Source organism: Benincasa hispida, chromosome 9, assembly GCF_027475165.1.
Source record: "Benincasa hispida cultivar pf3 chromosome 9, pf3_genome.v1.1, whole genome shotgun sequence".
NCBI classification, from domain to species: Eukaryota; Viridiplantae; Streptophyta; class Magnoliopsida; order Cucurbitales; family Cucurbitaceae; genus Benincasa; species Benincasa hispida.
Window position 1 is genome coordinate 7,277,594 of NC_143486.1, and position 22,894 is coordinate 7,300,487.

Consider the following 22,894-nt stretch of genomic DNA (forward strand, 5'->3'; position numbering starts at 1 on the left):
TGATTGAGTTCTTAGTGTCCATATCAATCAAACACTTCGATTAAGCATAAGTAATCTAGCCAAGTCAATTAATTACCTGAATAGCCTAAGTTATCAATTGATTCCATTCTTGAATTGATTAATCATGCAATGTTGTAAAATGATTCATGACCCATCCTTTACAAACGTATGAAACCTAACCTTATGCTTATGTCAAAGGGTGCTACTGTGTTTTATAACGTATCGTGTTAGGGATGATTATATCTATTGTAGCTCTAATACGATGATCATCTGGATCTTAATTTTTTGTCACACAATATTCATGAGGAAATACACAGTAAAAAAAAAAAACATTGCGATAGAGATGACCATTGCATTAGACCTATAATAGACATGACCATTTCTAACGCGATATATTACAAAAAAAAAAAAAAAAGGTGTATTTTGACTTAAATATAAAGTTAGATTTTATACATTTATGGGGCGGATCATTAATCATTCAAGAGGCTCTCAAAAAAAAAAAAAAAAAAAAAAAAAAAAAAAAAAAAAAAAAACTATTTTTCCCACATTTTTTTTTAATTTAAAAAACCTGGGCAAAGATGGGAGGCAAAGTTACATGCTTGGGCAGCGGCTGATGAGACGCTTGGATGGTTCTCATGGCCTGCCACCATCTTCACACTGCGACTGCTAGTGCTTCGCATATTTGCAGAAATTTCTTGGGATTCATTTTCACCTCCAAATTTCCCAATCCTTTTCGTTTCTCTTCTTCTTCTTCTTCTTTGAGGATACAGTCTCTTGGTCATCATTCTCTTCCGTCTTTCTCCGTTCTGCTGTCCCCGAAGGTATCTCAGTTTCTGCTAATTCGTTCTTCTTATTCTTAATTGATTCTAGTATTTACCAAGTAATTTAGTTTCATAAAATTAGGAGGCTCATTAATGGCGGGGTGTTGTAGTGTAGATGTGAAATGGGCGAGGTATTTTCTGGTAGCAAGTGTAGTTCGAGAAATCACTTATGAGCGGAATGTGGAAGATGCCTATCATTGCAATGACTTTTAATTGTGATCATACCATAGCCTCTAATTTTAGCGTTTAGTTTTATTCAAAGCAATATACAACTTTTGCCTCTGTTTTCTGCTGTTTTGATTTTTGTTAAGGAATTTTCTCTGTTTCTCAGGGTTACTGTAGTTCATCCGGAAGTATAGATAATGCCAATACCGTAGATAGCAAAGCAACTCATCATGGTAGTTCTGCATCTTCTAGAAGCCAGCAAATGCTGCAATTCCAAGATTCATTATCAAGTTCACTTACGTACAAAGAAGAGACTGGAATTGAAAATCCTTCAGATGCTAGAGTCATGCTCATTGATGGAACATCAGTCATTTATAGAGCATACTACAAGCTTTTGGGTATGTTAGACTTGTCAATCAGAATGTTTTAGTTTGTCTGAGTTAGTTATCTTAACTTATTTTCAAATTCGTATTTTCACTGGAAATGGTTAATATGCCAAGAGGATAGTTGATAACAGAAAAGTGGTCCACATAAACCGGTTGGTGATTATAAGTAGACATTAAATCCTAACCATTTTTATTTGTTTTTGATAAGAAACACGAACAAACTTCATTAATAGAAAATAAGATATACAAAAATGGAGACGAGATCTCCCCGAATGCCAAGGGGATTCCCGATTGGCATTAATTTGCATCAAATTAGAATTACAAAAATGAGGGAGCAAAGAACACCATGTTGATGAAACAATCTAACTTGCTCCCTATATTCATCATGAGAGGATTCACTGCCTTGAAAAGTCCTCTTGTTACCCATAAAAACACTGTCACTGAATTGAACCACAACATTCTAGATTTGCCCCAAAAAGAAAAAGAAGTTTCCTAAATGAGCTGAAAGAAAAAGCTTTCGAACACTCCTTGGGAAACATCCAACTTAAATTAAATACTTGGAAAAGGCTAGACCTACCAAAAGCAACCTACGTTTTTGCAATATTTACTTCATTGATTTTATTTTTTTGTTTGGATTTTTGTTTTGGGAGCAGCAAAGCTTCATCATGGCTATTTATCACATGCGGATGGAAATGGAGATTGGGTGCTAACAATATTTACTGCCTTGTCACTTGTAAGTAACATTCTTAATAGGTTCTCGTTTAAAATGCTGTTTTACTTGTCGCGAACAATAATATACATTCTACTGATAGTGACTCTAACCCTAATGCTATCGTTTCTATCATCCTCATCTCCTTTGTTGTTTGCTATGAAGAACTTTTTGTTAAAATATTACAATAAAAAAAAATATTTTTAAAAGGAAATAGAACTTTTCACTGATGTTATGAAAATAGACTAATGCTCAAGATACAATAATTTCGTAAGGAGTAAGCAAAAAGCAAACAAACGAAGGTCAGGGACACACCCAGATATCTCAACTAGGTTGACACATCCTTGGCGCCATCATCATGCCCAATACAAAATTCAACTAAAAGTAAGGTTCAAAGTACATTAACAACATCAGTATATAAAAGGGCAACAATACAAGTCGAAAAAGCATTAAGCTGGAAAAATAAATGCTGTCCAATTTAAGCAAAGGTCTTGAATCGAGAAATCTGCAAATGACTTAGAAAGAGTGCACCATGAAGAAGTGTTGAGCTGAGCGATTTCGAAACGGTCCAACTAGGCAATTGCTTTATCATGAAAGACTTGTTGGTTTCTCTCAAACCATATCTAAGTGAGTAATGCTTTGACAACATTAGACCAAATCAAATGGGGGCCGGATTTCATGGCTGGACCCACCAAAATTTGGATAACATTATCTCGAAAAACATTACCAAAGACCCAACTTATGTTAAATAAATAGAATAAACACCTCCAACATTGTTTAACATAACAACAATCGAAGAAAAGGTGTTTCAAATCTTCACTTTCAGCCATATGAAGAGGGCATATTAAAGGAGACAAGCAATGGGATGGAAGCTGATGTAGTAGGAATTGGGGTAGTTTAGTAAATTCAAGATTAGTTATCCTATCCCACATTTAATTCTCTATAAGTAGAAAATCTCTCACTTGTATTGATTAGATTTTGATAATTAATAAAAACTTCAGTTCCAAGATTCTTCCAAGATTTCTGAAAGACTCTTTAGTCTCCACCAATTGGTATCAGAGCGCCTTCGTGAAAGGGCCTGATGGTGATCAAGAACACCAACAAGCTTGCCGACCTTCAACCTCTAGATGTGGAAGCATCCTCTTTCTCCTCTCAATCTGTCAACTGGCGATTAACTCTTGTAGAGACTTCTCGAGGAAAGTTCATCATGAAATTGCTTGAAGTTCAAGCCAATATGGCTCGAATTATCGCCACAAATTTGCGCATCCAGCAAGTTATAGAAAATCTTACTCAAAAAGTGAGAGGATTTCAAATGTTGCAGCTCTAAATAATACAATTCCTATTCAAGAACAACACCATAACCTTAAGCGCAATCAAGAACAACAAGACAATCCAATATGCGCGACCAAGAACGTGGGAATTTTCATCAAGATTTTCATGGGTATGATCAACAAAATAGCCAAGAAATTCAAAGGCAACTTCAAGATTTTCAGTAAAAGCAAGAAAATAACCGAGTTCTTCCAAGAAATCAAGAACCAGCAAGAAAATCTCGAGGAGATTTAAACAGAGTAGTTTTAATGCCTAATCCTATTCCATACCTTCTTCAAGTCCCAAATTATCCACAAATAAGACCAATGTCACAACATTTGATGTGTTTAGATTATAACTCATCTGAAGAAGAAGAATATCATAGTCCTCAACCCATTTATCCTCCAAGATTTCAACCTCATCATCATGTAGAAAATCCTTTATTTCAAGGGCAATTATTTTCAAGATTGGCAAGATCAACCATATTGGAGGCAAGAAACCGATTACAAAATGAAAATCAATATTCCAACATACAATGGGAAGATGAACATTGAGATCTTTTTAGATTGGATAAAAAATGTGGAAAATTTCTTCGATTACTTGGAAACCCCGGAAAACAACAAGGTTAAATTGGTTTCTTTGAAACTAACGAGTGAGGCATCAACATGCTTATGGAAAAATACCTATAACTAGCTGGTCAAAAATGTTCTTTTCTTTGCTTAGAGATATTGCCTTGGTCGATGGATACTCCCACACCTACAACCCTTGGAGTCTCGATGAACTTGATGGAAATTTTATGTTTTGGATTTTTTTCCATAATATTTTTGTTCAAGGTGTAGGAGGTTGGTTTGGCCATACTCCATTGTACAAGTTTATTTTATTTCTTAATTGTTTCATTTTGTTTTTCTTCTTTTTAAAACTCGAGGATGGGTTTTTTTTTGCGAGGGATTTAATATGTAGTAGGAATTGTGTAGTTTAGTAAATTCAAGATTAATTACCCTATCCCACATGTAATTCTCTATAAATAGAGAATCCCTCTCTTTTATCGATTAGATTTTGATAATTAATAAAAACGTCAGCTCCAATATTCTTTCAAGATTTCTCCAAGACTCTTTAGTCTTCACCAGAAGCTTTCTTTGCATAATTGAGGAATAGTTCAAATACTTGAACAACATAATTCAAACAAGGATATTAACTCTTCTCAGGCTCTTAGACTTCCAAAGAGCTTTATCCTACTGTAAACTGTTTATCCAATGGTAGCGTCGAAGTCAAGTTAATAGAAAGGGACTTCATGTCCCATTTGCTTCTCAAGATCATATTCGCCTATCCGAGCTCCCAATCACCCTTTTATCTGAAATCAATCCAAGGAGATTTTGAAATTCAATAATCTCTTCCTCCTTTAATAAATGATGATAAAAATAGGCCATAAGGAAAAGGTCACATCCCAATTATCTGAAACTGATCCTTTAGTATTAAGAGCAATCCTAAATAAACCAGGAAAGCACAAATTCAAAGGAACCAAAGCAATTCACGGATCAAGCCAAAAGGTAGTTCTACTACCATTACCGAGCTTAAAATTAGCCGAAGCTTCCACTTTCAACCATGGTCTAGAAATGCTTATCTAGGGGGCTTTGTAGACTAGGGTTGGCCTTATCAGCCATATGGCAATTGAATTTATTCTTTCCATGAATACTTCTGACTACCTAACACTGAAGCGAATTTCCTTCATCATAATATCTCCAACTCCACTTGGCTAACAGAGCCAAATTTCTAGCTTTTAGTCCCCAAAGCCGAGACCCCCATCTTCTTGAGATCGAGAGACTAAGTCCCATTTTACCAAATGGTTCATTTTACTCCCTTTATGCGCTTCTGAGAAAAAGTTCCTTATAATGCGTTCCAAAAGTGAGATCACGTTTGCAGGTATTAAGAAAGATGACATATAATAAGTAGGGAGGTGAGAGTGTACTGACTTGCATAAAGTGGCTCTTCCCCCACGTGATATATTGTATCTCTTCCATTTGTCTAATTTTCCATGAATTTTATCAATAATCAGTTGCCAGAAGGAGACCTTTTTGGGATAGCCCCCCAATGGTAGACCAAGATACATAATTGGCAAATGCTCAACTTTACAATTCAGACGAGAAGCAATAGACAATAATTTATCTTCTTGATGTAGGGATATCAAGGGTATTTTGGGTATTTCTTGTAAAATGACAGATTGTATTCTCTTTTTAATTCAGTTTTAATTTTAGAATAGGTGTGACAAAACCCTTCTCCTTTGGGTCTATTTAAAGGGTTTACTGGTGCTTGCATAAATTGACTAACTACACTGACTACGTAAGATATGTCTGGTCTTGTATGGGATAGGTAAATTAATTTCCCAACAAGACGTTGATATTTTTCTTTATTGACCGGAACTCTGTTATCCAAATCACTAAGTTTAGCATTGAATTCCACAGGAGTATCAACAGACTTACATCCAGTCATACCTGTCTCTTTAAATAAGTCAAGCGTGTATTTCCGTTGAGAAACTAAAATTTCCTTTTTTGACCGAGCTACTTTCATTATGAGAAAATACCTCAATTTTCTTTTTGAGCTTGATAATTTCTGTGGCATCATCACTAGTTAGAACAATGTCATCCACATAAACAATGAGAACCGCAATCTTCCCTGATAATGACCTTTTTGTAAACAGAGTGTGATTTGAGTGCCCTTGATTGTACCCTTGGGACTTCACGAAGGTAGTGAATCTGTCGAACCAAGCTCTGGGAGATTGTTTCAATCCATACAGGGACTTTCTTAGTCTACAGACTCGATGATTAAATTGACTCTCGAAACCTGGGGAGGACTCATGTAAACTTATTCTTCTAACTCACCATTAAGAAAAGCATTTTTCGCATCAAGTTGATGGAGAGGCCAGTCTTTGTTCATAACCACTGACAAAAGGACTTGGACGGTATTTAGCTTTGCCACTGGAGAGAGTCTCTGAGTAGTCTATTTCGAAGGTCTGAGTAAAGCCTTTGGCAACCATCCTAGCTTTGTACCTATCAATCGTTCCATCAGACTTGTACTTTATGGTGAACACCCACTTGCATTCAACTGTCTTGAGTCCTTTAGGAAGCGGGACCCGGTCCCAAGTGTTGTTTTTCTCAAGGGTTCCCATTTCCTCCATAACCGCAGTGTTCTATTCAGGAATCTCCATTGCCACATGTATACTGCTTGGTATCGTTACTGTATCCAGGCGCGTAGTCAAAGCCTTGAACTCAGGGGACAAATTATTGTCAGACAAGTAACTGTGCATAAGGTACTTCGTGTAAGATCTAGCACCTTTCCTCAAGGAAATGGGAAGATCGAGGGAGGCATCATGACTTTTTATCTCATCTGACCCTTCATCACATTCAGTATTCCGCTTAAGAGTTTCATCTTCTAAGGAATCTTTCACACATTCATCCTTCCTTGTTATCGTATCACTTTCTGGAGTTGTTTCCTCAAAACTGTTATTTCCAACTGCATCTCCATCGCACAAGATGTCCTTGGTACAATGTCGGTACTGTCAAAGATTTCTTCATTCTCACCCACAATACACATATCATTCTCAGAACAAACATCAATATCATTAGAGGTAGGGATACAAGTACTTGGAGCTGATGCTAGGTCTGACTTATGGACCGGAGTCGAAGAAGCAACAGGTGTCACTATTTCCTTCTTGAGATTCTTCCTATAGTATGTTATCCATGAGACTTGTTTGGTAGGGAGGACAGTCTCAGGTTCAGGTGGTAAATCTAATGAAATTGGTGATGTAGACCAATTAGTCTCTTCATTAGAACTCTCCCCTGAAGATGACTAATGGGAAAGAAGGGCTGATCCTCGAGAAAAGTAACATCCATCGAAACGAAATAATTTCGTGAAGATGGGTGGTAACATTTATACCCACGTTGATGGAGGGGATACCCAACAAAAACACATTTTTGAGCATGGGGTAAATTTTGATCGATTAGGACCATGGTTGTGGACAAAGACAACACACTCGAACACCCGAGAGGGACATCAGGAATAAGGCGGGTGGTTTGGTACGACTCTTTGAAACATTCAAGAGGAGTGTGAAATTTTAGGACACGGGAAGACATGAGATTAATCAGATGGGCTGCAGTTAGGACAACATCCCCTCATAAGTAGGACGGAAGAGAGGTAGACAACATGAGGGAACGGGCAACTTCAACTAGGTGGCGATTTTTTTGTTCAGCCACCACATTTTGTTGAGGAGTGTATGCATAGGAACTTTGATGAACAATTCCCTTAGATGCTAAAAATTCCCGAAAAGGATTGTTGAAGAACTCACACCCATGATCACTCCGAAGGGTGACAATTTTCGTGTTGAACTGGGTTTCCACAGTGGTATAAAACTGTTGAAACACTGATGATACCTCTAACTTATCAGTAAGGAGGAAGGCTTAGGTAAGCCGAGTGTGATCATCAATAAAGGTCACGAACCAGCGTTTGCTAGTAGAGGTGGTGATGGGTGAAGGACCCCAAACATCACTATGGATAAGAGTGAAAGGTTTGGACGACTTGTAAGGCTGAGAGTAAAACGAGACACGATGTTGTTTAGCCCGAATACACACATCACAAGTCAAAGAAGGGACATCAACATTATGAAACAAATGAGTAAATAAATATTTCATATATTGAAAACTGGGATGCCCAAGGCGAAAATGCCTGAACATGTAGACTTTTTCAGAAGTAGAATAACAAGAAGAAATCAAACTAGTCCTGTCATAATTCCTAGAAAATCTGCATTAAGGAAATAGAGCCCTCTATCATGCCGGGCAGTACCAATCGTCATCCCCGAGCTCAGGTCTTGAAATAAAACAATATTAGGTGAGAAAACGACTTGACAACCCAAATCTCTCATAATCTTACCAATAAACAATAAGTTATAAAAATTTTTTGGAACATGTAACACGACATGTAAAGTTAAACCCTCAATTGGGGAGATATACCCCTTCCCTGCAATAGGAGCAAAGGACCCATCTGCAATTCTGATTCTTTAATTACTAGCACTTGGACAATATGAAATAAATTGGTCAGATGAGCCGGTTAAGTGATCCATAGCTCCCAAATCTAGAATCCACGGCTTGTTACCATTTACACTAATAAGACCAAAAGATTGAATCGTACCTGACTTGGCAATGGCATTGACACCAACAACACTAGAATCATTCTGATTATTCACCTGAGTTTGGAGCTGAGAACCACCATTTGTTGACTCACTTACAAGAGCTCGTCTAGAACTTGACTTATCATGTGACTGATGCTGTCTACCATTTGGTGGTCTACCATGCAACTTCCAACATTGATCTTTGGTATGCCAAGGCTTCTTGCAGTATTCACACACTGGAGGAGGCTTACTGTTCTGGTTGTCATTATCGGGTCCGGATGACTTAACGTTAAACGTAGCAAAATCTGTTGGAGAGATCAAAAGATTATTTATGGCACTGGATTTGTCTTCCTCAAGACGAACCTCAGAACAAACTTCCATGAGAGAGGGTATTGGTCGAGAGCTTGAATCGGATGGGCTACGCCGATGGGATCAGTTGGGTTGCAGTGCGAAACCCAGTCGATTCAATCTGCTGGATCGCGACGTGGAGATCCGACGCGGTCGGCTGGCTGCTGGTTGGCCCGATCGAACATCCGGCTGGCTGGGCTTCAGTAGGGTCGGCTAGCTTAAGGAGATGAGGGAAAATCATTTGAAAATACCATTCCACCGCGAAATGTACAGCAACAACTATATCAATGGTTGTGGCGCCATTGTTGTCGGGTGACGGCGATTGTGACTCTCGTGATTGGTTTTCCTCAGTGGTGGCTAGGGTTTCATCTTCACGCTCTGATACCATGATGAAAGTAAAAGAAGAAAGGAAGAAAGTAGCACACACTTGTTTACGTGGAAAATCCTAGAACAGGGAGAAAAAACCACGATACGGAACACTTTTTATTAATTCGATAATACTAAATACAAGAGAGGCTACTCATATAAATAGACTAGTAGGAACCCCTAGGGCAAGGATAAATTACTGAAATGCCCTTGGGGCTAAACTCTCCTATTTTCAACAATGTGCATAATCTTGCGGTGACTTTCCTCTAGATGGACTTCAAAAAAGACTTCTCGAATTGATGGCAAGGATCGATGCCCAAGAACACGACCATTTACTTCATCAAGACTCTGATTAACACCTGCAAAGAACATGAACACACGTTATTCTCTTCACGCTTCTGATAACGAATGAAATCCGCTATATTCTCCCACACATCCTCCCTGCATTGGTCTAGTTCATGCCACAACACAACCGTCTCATTGTAATAGGTTGTGACATCACGTTCTCCTCGTTTGATTGCCATAACTTAATTTTTAATTAAAAAATTTGCGAAGCATTCTCAAGGTCAGAGTAGGTCTCTCGAACGAAATCCCATACTTTCTTTGCTGTCTTCATAAACATGTGAGCTTTACCAATGAGGGATCCACAGAATTAAGCAACGAAGTGTTACCAAGGAGTTTTTGGACCTCCACGATTTGTATGCAGCATCATCAGTATTCGGAGCACAAGATTCGCCAGTTAAGAACCCAATTTTCCCCTGCCGTCAATGGCTAACTTGACTTTCAATCGATGCACAGGATATGCATTGATGAGTGAATTGTAAGGTCTTTTGCCATTTGCCTTGAGGTGTTGAGATCGGGGATTTTTTTTTTTTGTGGTTTGGGCTAGATCGAATGTGGTAATATTATCGGTGGGAATTTATTGATTTTTTTCCTCAAGCGATATATTCATACTAAGAGATCGTGAGTTTCAAATTCTGTTGGTTTTGTATTAAATCAGAAATTGAAAGATGTGAAAACAGCAGTAAAATAGTGGCATCTCAGCAATAAGGAAGAGTTAAAACAGAAAGAGGAGAGGTTGCTAGTAGAAATAGAAAAATGAGGTACACTTGCTGAGAATTCCCCACTGTCCAGCACTGATTATGCAGCTTGGTCTTCTTCAAAATTAGAACTAATGGCCTTATATAGGTTGGAAGAAATTAATCTATTGTAGAAGAGTAAACTAAACTGGCTTAAGCAGGGAGATGAGAACACAAGCTTTTTTCACAGATTCTTAGCAGCAAAAAAGAGGAGAAATTTTATAAATGAGTTAGTTGATGAACAAGGGATCCCAACAAAGTCGAGTGCAGAAATTGAAAACCTAATACTCAACTTTTACAGCAACCTTTACCTAAAATCTCCAGGGCAGAGGCACCTCCCTTTAAATCTAGATTGGCCTTGTGTGAACTCGAATCAGAATCTTCTCCTGCAAAATAATTTTTCAGCCACAAAAATCCTCTCAGCTATAAAAACCCTTGGCAAAAGCAAAGCCCCAGGCCCCGATGGCTTCACCACTGAATTTTTGCTAAAGTTTTGGCCTATTCTCAAGACAAGCTTCCAAGATACCTTTAATGACTTTTACAAGAATGGCAAGAGCAATGCGTGTATAAGAGAGAATTTCATTTGCTTAATTCAAAAGAAGAAAGTAGCAATCAAGGTAAGTGATTATAGACCCATTAGTTTAACCTCATTAATCTACAAAGTCATTGTTAAGGTGTTAGCTAAAAGACTAAAAGGGGTTATGTTTGACATCATTGCTCCATCCTAATGTGCTTTCATAGAAGGAAGACAAATTTTGGATCCCATACTTATAGCCAATGAAGCAGTGGAAGAGTATAGAGCAAAAACGAAGAAAGGTTGGATACTTAAACTTGATATGGAGAAAGCTTTTGACCGAGTTGATTGAGATTTTCTAGAAAAAGTGCTTTGGGCCAAGAACTTCAATCAGAAATGGATAAAATGGATCTTGGGATGTGTCAAAAACCCACTTTACTCGGTCTTCATTAACAGGAGACCAAGGGGAAGAGTGGCCGCTTCAAGAGGGCTTAGACAAGGTGATCCTCTCTCCCCTTTTCTTTATCTTCTAGCCAGCGAAGTTTCGAGTGCATTAATCTCCAAACTCAACCAATCTGGCATCATTGAAGGGTTTTTAGTAGGCAAAGAAAAAGTCCAAGTCTCCATACTCCAATTGCGTATGATACCTTATTGTTTTGCAAACATGACAGCACTATGCTGTCAAAACTTAAGCATATAGTGGAGCTATTTGAATGGTGTTCAGGGCAGAAGGTAAATTGGGATAAATCAGCACTCTATGGCATTAATGTGGATGATAGTGAGCTCTATACTACAGCAGCTTCTTTAAATGTTTTGGCTGACCATCTCCCCTTCCATTATCTAGGGTTGCCTTTAGGGGGTTACCCAAAAAGAGCCTCCTTTTGGCAGCCGGTCCTAGATAAAGTACAAGGTAAACTCGACAAATGGAGAAGATTCAATCTATCTAGGGGTGGAAGAGCCACTCTTTGTACCTCAGTCCTTTCAAACCTCCCAACCCACTATTTGGCTATCTTCCTTATGCCCGAAGGGGTAGCAACTAAATTGGAAAGGTTAATACGAAGTTTCTTTTGGGAAGGCAATAAGGGCAGCAAGCAGAATCACTTGGTCAAATGGGAATTGGTTCAAAAACATTTAGCAGATGGTGGTCTAGGTCTTGGGGGGCTCAAAGCTATGAACATTGCACTCCTTGCTAAATGGAGGTGGAGATTTTTCAATGAGGAAAACTCTCTTTGGGGCAAAGTTGTTAGAAGCATTCATGGTATGGATGCTTTTGATTGGCATACGACAGGGAAAGGAGGTAGAAGTCTGAAAAGTCCATGGGTCAGCATCTCAAAGACATGGCTGAAGGTAGAATCCTTGGCCACTTTCAAGCTTGGTAATGGCAGTTGTATTGCTTTCTGGTTAGGCACTTGGGAAGGACATTCCCCCTTCAGCATCCTTTTTCCTAGCTTATTCAGAATCACCATGCTCCCCAATGGCTCAGTTGCCGATCATTGGGACAATAACATAGTTTCGTGGTCCATTACTTTCCGAAGATCGCTTAAAGATGAAGAAGTGTTGGCCTTCCAAGACTTGTTGAGAAAAATTGTAAGTAGAAGTCCTTCTCTCTCTTTTAATAAAAGAGTGTGGTCCATCTCAACCAATGACCAATACACCGTTAAATCCCTCAAAAGCCACCTAACACCATTCTCCCCTTTGGAAAAGCCCATCTTCTCGGCTATTTGGAAAACAAAAAGCCCAAGAAGAGTCAACATCCTCATTTGGATTATGCTTTTTGGTCAGTTGAATGTAGCTGAAGTCCTTCAGAAAAAGCAACCAGCATCCTCCCTTTCCCCCACAGTTTGCCCACTCTGCCTACATCATAGTGAGGCTCCCTTCACCTTTTCTTTACATGCTCTTACTCAAATTGGTACTGGAATAAGCTGCTGTGTTTTTTCAATCTTCCATGGACCTTGTGCAATGATTTCAAAAGTAACGTGTTTCAGCTCCTTGCCGGCTCCATCTCCCACAAATCCATCCGTTTGTTATGGTGTAATGCTGTAAAAGCCTTATTGGAAGACCTTTGGTTTGAAAGAAATCAAAGAATTTTCCATAACAAAGCCACTAGTTGCCAAGACCACCTTGAAGCCGCTCGTCGTCAAGCCTCCTCCTGGTGCCTCCTTTCCGACCCTTTCCGTGCCTACAACCTTTCAGACTTCAACCTCAATTGGGAGGTCTTTATCTCAACCCCTCCTATCAGACAACACTAAACTTCTCCAGATTTCCAGAATTCAGCAACACTTATTGAACTTTTTATATATTTCCATTATTTTCAGGCCACTGTTTTGGCTTTATCCTTAGTTTTTCACTTTTGTTGTCTCTTTAGGCTTTTTCCTCTTTTTGTAATCTTGTTCTTTTATCTCCCAGTTATGGGATAGAATTGGAGATGATGAGGGTGCTAAGAGAGTGTCAACCTAGTTGAGACGTCCGAGTGCATCTCCTGATCCTTTTACAAGCACTTGTATTCTCGCTTTGCTCTTTGTATAACTCTCTTGTACGTAGAGCTTTCGCTCCTCTCTATTTATTAATACAATGAATCGTTTCCTTTAAAAAAAAAAATCTGTTGCACTCAATTAAATTTTATGCAGACTGATGGTTTTTTTTTTTGAAATTTCTGGGTATTTTTTTCGTGAGTCTCTCTTTTGATGGGTATAAATGTCACACTTGGGAAGAAAAAAATAATTCATGCTGATGAAGAGGAAAGCATAAATGTCACGCTTGGGAAGAAAAAGAATTCATGCTGATGAAGAGGAAAGAAATCAAGCCTGGAGAAAGAGATCTTTTGATGGGTCATTTGGGTGGATGGAAATTCTAACGTCAAATGTATCTTTTAGAGATTTTTTTCTCCCACTCTGATACCATGTAATTTTGAGTAGAATAATAATTTTTCATTTACTTCAAAAAGCTATAAGGATTTCTAAAGATACAATTAGGCTAAACTAGGGTTAGCTAGAAACTAGGAAAAAAAATCTAAACAAATAACAACTTATCTCAACTAACTAGATACACCTAAATAAAGATACAAATAAATATATAAAAGATAATAAATTAAATACACGACTTTATAAAGGATAAAGTGTGTCGCCGTTGCAAATCGTTGTATGGGTTGAAACAAAGTCCACGAGCATGGTTTGGAAAATTTAGTCAGGCACTTGAGCAATTTGGAATGAAGAAAAGCAAGTTAGATCATTCTAGCTTCTATCGATGATCTAAGGGTGATATTATTCTACTTTTCGTATATGTTGATGATATCCTCATTTCTCCAAGGTTAGTTTCATTCCCAAGTCTTTAGTATGAAACTAACCTTGGAGAAAAGTTTTAAGAGATAACATACCTAATGTATCACTCCCAATAATGAGGATATCAAAAATCCTCATTACTGGGAGTGATACATTAGGTATGTTATCTCTTAAAACTTTTCTCCAAGGTTAGTTTCATACTAAAGACTTGGAATTTTGAAATACTTTTTGGGTATTAAAGTCATGAGAAGCAAGAAAGGTATCTTTATGTTACACAAAAAATATGTGCTTGATTTGCCATGTGAGACTGGAAAATTGGGTGCCAAGCCATGTAGTACTCCAATGATGCCTAATCGTCAATTTACAAAAGATGGATAACCATTTGAAGATCCTAAGAGATATCGAAGATTGGTTAGAAAGTTGAATTATCTTACAGTAACACGACCAGACATAGCTTATCCAGTAAGGATTGTGAGTCAGTTTATGACTTCACCCACAATGGATCATTGAGCTGCAGTACAACAGATTCTATGTTATTTGAAGGCTGCACCTGAACATGGAATCATATATAAAGACATGGTCATATGAAGATTGAGTGTTTCCTGGGCAAGATCAAAAGAAGACAAAAGATCAACTTCTGGCTATTGTGTTTTGTAAGAGGCAATTTGGTTTCATGGAACAGTAAGAAATAGAACGTAGTCTCGCAATCAAGTATTGAATCAGAATACAGAGCTATGGCACAATCAATATGTGAAATAATATGGATACATCAACTCTTATTTGAGTTAGGCTTCAATATCAACGTTCCAGCTAAGTTGTGGTGTGACAATCAAGTTGCTCTTCATATTGCTTCTAACTCAATATATCATGAGCGACCTAAACATATTGAAATTGATGTCATTTCGTTTGTGAGAAAATACAAGAAGGTTTGGTGTCTACTGGATATGTGAAGACTGGAGATCAATTAGGAGATATTTTCACCAAGGCCTTAAATGGAGTCCGAATTGACCACCTTTGTAACAAGCTGGGCATGATCAACATTTATGCACCAGCTTGAGGGGGAGTGTTAGAGTATATATGTAAATAGAGGAGTTTATTAGTTTCTTGTCCTTTATTGTCTTTTCACTATAGTCTAGGGCTTTCATGTATGCCTATATATATATATATATATTAGACTCTTATGTATAGAATGAAAGAGATTGTTTAGTATTTTGATATCACAATAACATTCCCCTTGGTGGTAATCCGAGTTCTATTTCGTTTTGGGATCCTCCCTTGGAGAAGGTTATGAAGAGATTGGCTTCTTGGAAGCAAAGTTTCTTTTCGAAAGCTGGGAGATTGACTTTCATTAGATTAGTGTTGAGTGGAATTCCTATCTACTACTTCTCCCGTTTTAGTGCACATGTTTCGGTGTGTAAGAGCATCGAGAAGCTTATGAGAGGCTTTCTCTGGGAAGGGGTGGAGGAAGGTAAAGGTTCACATTTGGTTGGTTGGGATGCAGTAGGGAAGCCTATGAATTAGTGGGGTTTAGAAAGAGGTAATTTAAGGCTTCACAACAAAACTTGGCTAAATGGCTTTGGTGATTGCCCTTGATCTTGAATCCTTATGGCGGAAAATTATTGTGAGTAAGGGTCCCCATCCTTATGAGTGAGTGGCGAATAGGGTAGAAGGCACACCGAAACCCTTGGGGAGTTATTTCTTTTCATCTCCCATCTTTTTCTCACCTTGTCTTTTGTATTGTGGGGATGGCAAGGAAACGTACTTTTGGGAAGATCTTTGAGTGCAGGATAGACCACTCTCCTTTGCATTTCCTCAGTTATATCATTTGTCCTTGTTAAAAAATTTTCAGGTGTCGGATTTCTTGTTTTGGTCAGGGAGTTCGATCTCTTTCTCCTTTGGGCTCCGTCGGTCTTTGTCTAATAGAGAAACGACGGAGGTGGCTTTTCTCCTTTCTTTGCTTGAGAATTTTAATTTTAGGTAGAGGAGGAAGGATGTTCAGGTGTGGAGTCTCACAGTCACTGGCCAGAATTACATTCACTATCCGGTTACTGCTATGAATCTTGGTGTATAGGAGGTGATTTCAACATCACAAGAAGGATTCAAGAAAGGTTTCCAACAGGGAGACCAACAAAAAGGATGAAAAAGTTCAACAAATTCATTGATTCAGCTAAACTAATGGAAATCCCCGTCAGTAATGGCCAATTCACATGGTCAAGAGAAGGTCCTACAGCATCTTGTTCACTTTTTGACAGATTCTTGATCTCTAATAGCTGGGATGATACCTTTGCAAACACCAGAGTAGTAAGAATGACACGGTTATGTTCAGATCATTTCCCCATACTTCTTGAAGCAGGATCATTTGAATGGGGACCATCCCCTTTCAGATTTTGTAATAGCTGGTTATCTATCAAAGACAGCTGTAGAATTATTAAAGACACATTGAGCTTGGGAGTTCAGCATGGTTAGGCCGGTTTTGTGATCTCCACCAAGTTAAGGAAAGTCAAATCTGCTCTTAAAACCCGACATTCAGATTTTGAGACCGCAAGGAAATCAAGGGAGGAAGTGTTACTTAAAGAAATAGACAAGCATGACTAGCAAGCAGAAGCCCATGGTTTACCGGAAATAGAAAGGAGCATGAGGATCTCTTTGATAGCTGAGTTATTTTCCCTCTACAGAATTGATGAAAGGAACCTAAGGCAAAAGAGCAAGCTTAACTGGCTAAGCCTAGGTGATGAAAACACCAAATTCTTCCGTAGATTCTTGGATGCAAAGAGAAGAAGGAATCTAATCTCCGAACTTTTAAATGACCAAGATGTAGCAACTCACTCCTTCAAGGAGATTGAAGACCTAATTCTAGACTTCTACTCCTCTTTGTACACCAAATCTCCCAGCCAAAGAACCATTCCTATCAACTTCCAATGGTCTAAAGTCTAGTTCAGAGAATTTAATGCTGACAGCTAGATTCTCCACAGCTGAAATCACACTTGCCTTAAACTCTTTGGGCAAAAACAAGGCCCCCGATCCAGATGGTTTTACAGTCGAGTTCCTCCTCAATTTAAAGATAAATTCCTAGAACTCTTCGAAGATTTCTATGGTAATGGGAAGCTGAATTCATGTATAAAGGAAAACTTCATCAGCCTAATTCAAAAGAAAAGGATGCTGTCCGGGCATGTGATTTCAGACCAATAAGTTTAACTACTTTGACTTATAAAGTAGTAGCTAAAGTACTAGCGGAGAGGCTTAAAAAGGTAATGCCAAGTATAATAGATGCTTCACAAAGTGCCTTCATTGAAGGAAGGCAAATCTTAGATCCAATCCTCATAGCCAACGAAGCGGTTGAAGATTATCATTTTAAGAAGAAAAAAGGGTGGATCTTAAAACTTGACCTAGAAAAAGCTTTTGATCGTGTTGATTGGGAGTTTCTTGAAAAGATTCTTGTTGAAAAGAACTTTGATTCAAGATGGATAATGGGGATGATGGGCTGTGTATCTAACACAAAATTCTCAATTTTTATAAATGGCAGACCACGAGGTAGAATCCATGCTACAAGAGGAATAAGGCAATGCGACCCTCTTTCGCCCTTTCTTTTTCTTTTAGTCAGTGAAGTTTTATGTGCATTATTGTCCAGGCTTCATGAGAAAGGCAAGTTTGAAGGCTTTCTAGTGAGCAAATATAGAATTCACGTCTCCTTATTGCAATTTTCCGATGATACGTTAATTTTCTGCAAAGATGATGAGGAAACGCTTGAAAACCTAAAGAAAACAATTGAACTTTTTGAGTGGTGCTCAAGGCTGAAGATTAATTGGGACAAATCAGCTTTAAGTGGTATCAATATTGATTATAACAAGCTACAATCAGAAGCTGCCAAACTGAATTGCAAGGCTGTCAAGCTCCCATTCATGTACCTCGGCCTTCCATTAGGTGGCTACCCCAAACAATTGGCTTTTTGGCAACCAATGATTGATAAAATTCAAAGCAAATTGGATAAATGGAAGAGATACAATCTCTCTAGAGGAGGACGCTCCACCCTTTGTAAGTCAGTACTTTCTCACATCCCTATATACTATATGTCACTTTTCATGATGCTAGAAAAGGTGGTTCGGATTATAGAAAGACTTATGAGAAACTTTTTCTGGGAAGGGTATTCTGGAAGTAAATTAAACCATTTGGTAAAATGGGACCTTGTTTCTTGTTCACAAGAAGATGGTGGTCTCGGCATTGGAGGTTTGAAATTTAAAAATCAAAGCCTACTGGCTAAATGGGGGTGGAGGTTCATCAATGAGGAGAATTCCCTTTGGAGGAAAGTAATTACAAGCATTTATGGAAGAAGTATGTTCGGTTGGCACACTAATGGCAAAGCTACCAGCAGCCTTAGAAGTCCATGGGTCAACATCTCAAGAATTTGGCTAAAAGTAGAATCTTTGGTTGCTTTTAAAGTAGGTAACGGTAAAAGGGTTGCGCTCTGGCTTGACCCTTGGCTGGACATTGTTCCCCTAAGAGCCTCCTTTCCTAGTCTTTACATCATCTCTACCAAGCCCGATGGTGCAGTACATGATTTTTGGGATGAGGCACTAGAATCTTAGTCTTTCCAATTTTGAAGACTTCTAAAGGAAGAAGAGTCAGAAAACTTCCGACTCCTTACTGAAAAGCTTTCCTACTCTAAACTTAATTTGCTTCCAGACAAAAGAAGGTGGATCTTAGAACCAAGTGGGTTTTTTTCAGCTAAATCCCTTGTCATACATCTATCCCTCTCCTCCCCAATTGGAACTCAACTAGAATCGACTTTGTGGAAATCAAAGAGCCCTAGAAGGATAAACATTCTGACTTGGATTATGCTGAATGATTTGCTTAATAGTGCAGATATTGTACAAAGGAAGCTTCCTAACCATTATATTTCTCCACAGGTTTGCTCTCTTTGTTTGGCAAATTCAGAAACTCTTTTACATCTGTTCTTCCAGTGTGTTTTTGCAGAAAACTGTTGGCTACGTTTACTCAATTGCTTCAAAACCAGCTGGGTTTTTGATAAACATTTCAAGGCAAACGTGTTTCAACTTCTGATTGGCCCTAAATTGAAGAAGAAGCCAAGGTTAATTTGGGTCAATGCAGTCAAAGCTTTGTTATCAGAATTATGGTTTGAAAGGAATCAAAGAGTGTTTCATGACAAAGCATCTCTTTGCTCCATTAAATTTGATACCGCTCGGATCAATGCCTTTTCCTGGTGCTCTCTCTCCAAAGATTTTAAAGATTTCTCCATTCAAGACATCAGTCTCAATTGGAACGCCTTCATTTTTCCCCTTTCTTGATCTTTTAGCTCTTTAGTTTTTGGCTTCGGCTTAATTTTCAACTTTCATTTTGGTGTAAGCCTTTGCAACAGGCACGGATTAGTCAGCTTTTTATTCCGTTATTATAATTTTTGCTTTACTTCGGATATGATTAGAGTGCTACGGAGGTGTCAACCTAGTTGAGATGTCCTGGTGCATTTGCTGATCCTTTCTTTTATTTTCTTGCGTTTGTTTCCTCTCAATCTCTTGTAACATCTTTCATTATCTTAATGAAGTGGTTCATTTCTTATTAAAAAAACAACTCACAGTCATATATATAGGCGGAGGCAGCAACCTAGGGGAATAGAACAAGGCTCTCTGGCAACAACCAACTAACTGAAATTACTAACTAAAACAAAACAGGAACAAAGCAGAAAAAATACAAGAGAAGAAATAGAGAAATGACCAACTTAAACAAGAAATAACTCAGAGATTTACAAGAAACACCTTAAGAAAGAACAAGAAGCCCAAGAATAAACCAAGAGCAGAAGGCCTACATCAGCATCTGTGATTTTTCTGCAAGTAAAAGTTAAAGTTTTCTGTTTAGTTTAGTGGTTAATGTGCTTTGTCGTTATTATTTATTCTCTTGCAGATTGTTGATGTTCTGGAGTTTATGCCTTCTCATGTGGCGGTAGCGTTCTTTTTCCCTCAAACACCCTCTTTAATTATGTTATTGCAAACATTTACCAAAATTTATTTGGTCTTTGAGATTTGACTTTTGAGTTTGGTGTTCATTTGTTTCATAGTTTTAAAAAACTTTGGGTTTCATTAGTCCTTCCTTTTGGTTTTTACTTCAAATTATCTAGCCCTTTTTTGGGCTAAAAATGAGAGAGGATGGGCATGGTTGGTGGGGAGGGAGAAATAAGGGAGGTGACAGGGATTGAAGAGAATATTTGTAAATAATTTTTGGTCGCATCAACAAAATTAAATTATAAAATAGCTGATTATTGTAAGAAAATACATACAAAAGCCATGGCATCTTTTTATCAAGGAAACTAACAAACAATCAACATCAGGTTCCAAAATGGAGCGTTATTGAAACCTAAATGGCAAAACCGTAAGATTTTGAAACCTAGAGAAAACTGGATATTAAACTCTAACAATAGGGATCAAAAGGGTATATCCCTATAATATGTTAGTTAGACTAATAAGTGAGTGATGATTCATTTGTTTCGTTGATAATTAGGCAGGCAAGTGTATGTAGAATCCTTCATCCATCTTTAAGCACTCATCTTCTATTTCTGAGCATAACTAATCATTAACCAGGCCTTTATGTGGTTTGGTGTTTAGCTTGTGCCTCTCATAATTATTCTCTTAACTATGGATGGATTAGCAAGATTCATGTATATATTCTCAATGTTGTACAGGTTGTGTTCGACCATGATGGTAAGATAGAGGATTAAAAACTTGTCACCTTACTGATTTCTACAAGAACACGTATGTGCTTGTATTCCATTACTTTTCTTGGATATGCAATTTTCATAATTATCTACTTGCATGTACTTCACCTGGTGTTTTAAGCACATTGAAGTGTTTCATAGAGAAATATTCAAATTTAGCTCTTGTGGCCTATACATAGTTGAGTTCATTATTTATTCCATTCATGTTAAGGGGGAGATGAAAAAGGTGCATACCGATCAAAAGCCTTTTTCTATTAGTAGAACAGGAGCAAGGAAGGTTGTTTTTGAAGAGAATGGGGGTTCAACGTTCATACCCTTGTTTGATTTAATGTATTAGTTATTTGTTAAGCTTTTAAGTATGTCATTTGTTACGGTTTGTAGAGTCTTTATATTTTTCTGCTTTTTGCATTTTATTCCTTTTGGAGTTTATATCCTTGGAGCAATAGTCTCTTTTTTCATCTTTTCAATGAAACTTTATGTCATTTATTAAAAAAAAAGAAAAAAGAAAGAAAGAATGGGGGTTTACATAGGGTAATATTTGGGATAGAGTTAGGCACACTGGCTTGGCTTTAGGATTGCTTGGTCTCGACCTCTAAGTTGGAAAATTCGATCGGTTTTTGTTTGGAGGAGAAGAATATTGGAGACCTTGGTTATTTTTTTTTCAAAGTTCTAGCAAATGCCAAAGAAAGGCTTAGTTTGGTTACTATGAAAACATTGAGAGGGAAGCGAATCTAGATGTTTATCCTAGTGGGTAAGGGAGGAGGGGTTGGCATGTTTGTTGAAAGCGTTTTTTGAGCTTTTACCTAAACTGTCAAGCTTTGTTCCGACTCAAGGAAACTCTTTGAATCATTTGGACATAAAAACATCCTTTGCACAAGTGGCAAGGTGGCAAGGGAAATCGAAGGTCCTCCATATGTTTCCATTGATTAAATCCCCGATTGATCAAGAGTTTGGGTTTTCCTTTGAATGTTCTTTGACAGTCATTGTGGAGAAGTTCAACAGTAGGGTGGGATGGTTTAATGTAAAATATTTGTTGGCAAAGAAAGCAGAGTTGATTTCGTTTCTAGGCCTTTTTGTGATAATTTGGCAGTAGGCTTGTGTGGAAGTAGTAAGGAGGTTAAAGTGGTTGTTAGTGAAGGAAAACAGGGGTCTCAGACTGCTTATGTGGTTAATAGTCAGAATCTATAATTGTTGACAGAGGGACACGAGAAAAAATTTACGGTGAATGGGTGATGGTTCTAGATGTCCCCCCTTTCCTTAGAAAAATCAAAGTTGCTGGTTTGTGTGGTGGGCTTGCAGACGAGGAATAAGTCTTGGACAAGTAGTCGTGGAAAGGGAAATCCAAAACCCCAAACTCAAGACAGCTCCATCCTTGTCTAAATGTCCCAGGTCTTTTAAAAAGTCCATTAGGAAAAGGAAATCATCCCAAAAAGCTGCAGAAAGGGCCATAGGTAAGTATGCTCTCCCCTCTCTCCTCTCTCCTCTCTCCACACCTTCTCCTCTTCCAATTATAGCTCCAGCGACTCTCCCTCTATCCTGATCAGCAACCATACACTTCAACAACATCATTGTCTCTTCTCATATTTATCAAGTTCGTGTTATCAACCATGGAAATCAAAAGCTGCAATATTAACAATCAACACTTTTGTGTTTGGTTCGAAGACTCAGGATTTTCGATAAAGATTGGGAAAGAAGTCAAATTGTTTCGATTTCGTCTCAGATGATGGATTGGTTTGTGGAAAGTTTAGACACCATGATTAAGGTCCAGACTCCAGACTTCTTCTCAGAAAAAACCAGAACCAATCGTGGTATCTCTCGACTTGCCAAATTTCGATCTAAGGAAGGTCGGTTCGTGGAATACCTTTTGGCCTTCCTCACATTCCAACTGGGAGGAATAAACAAGGATGGCATTCCTTCTTTTTAATGCTCAAGGAAAGTATTAAGTTTCATATGCTGATTCCTCAAGACAACAATGAAGACTGGCTGGGAAAATGGAAAAAGAGTCTTTTCAAGTTCCTATGCAGAAGTTGTTCATCCATAA

General features: G+C 38.1%; 1 protein-coding gene across 3 annotated transcripts in view; it reads left to right on the forward strand.

Moving 5' to 3' along the window:
• Positions 1-574: 574 nt before the first annotated feature.
• The window catches only part of LOC120087089 (5'-3' exonuclease family protein), a 95,780-nt gene continuing 73,460 nt past the window's right edge, over positions 575-22,894 (forward strand). Inside the window, exons 1-5 of one of the 3 annotated variants that reach the window (XM_039043967.2) lie at positions 575-821; positions 1,153-1,384; positions 2,026-2,105; positions 20,046-20,084; positions 20,821-20,839. In XM_039043967.2, coding sequence (XP_038899895.1) covers positions 627-821; positions 1,153-1,384; positions 2,026-2,105; positions 20,046-20,084; positions 20,821-20,839 — 565 coding nt within the window. In that variant the 5' untranslated portion in view covers positions 575-626. The remainder of the gene's footprint in view (positions 822-1,152; positions 1,385-2,025; positions 2,106-20,045; positions 20,085-20,820; positions 20,840-22,894) is intronic. The other 2 variants (XM_039043963.2, XM_039043966.2) reach the window with 2 other exon arrangements.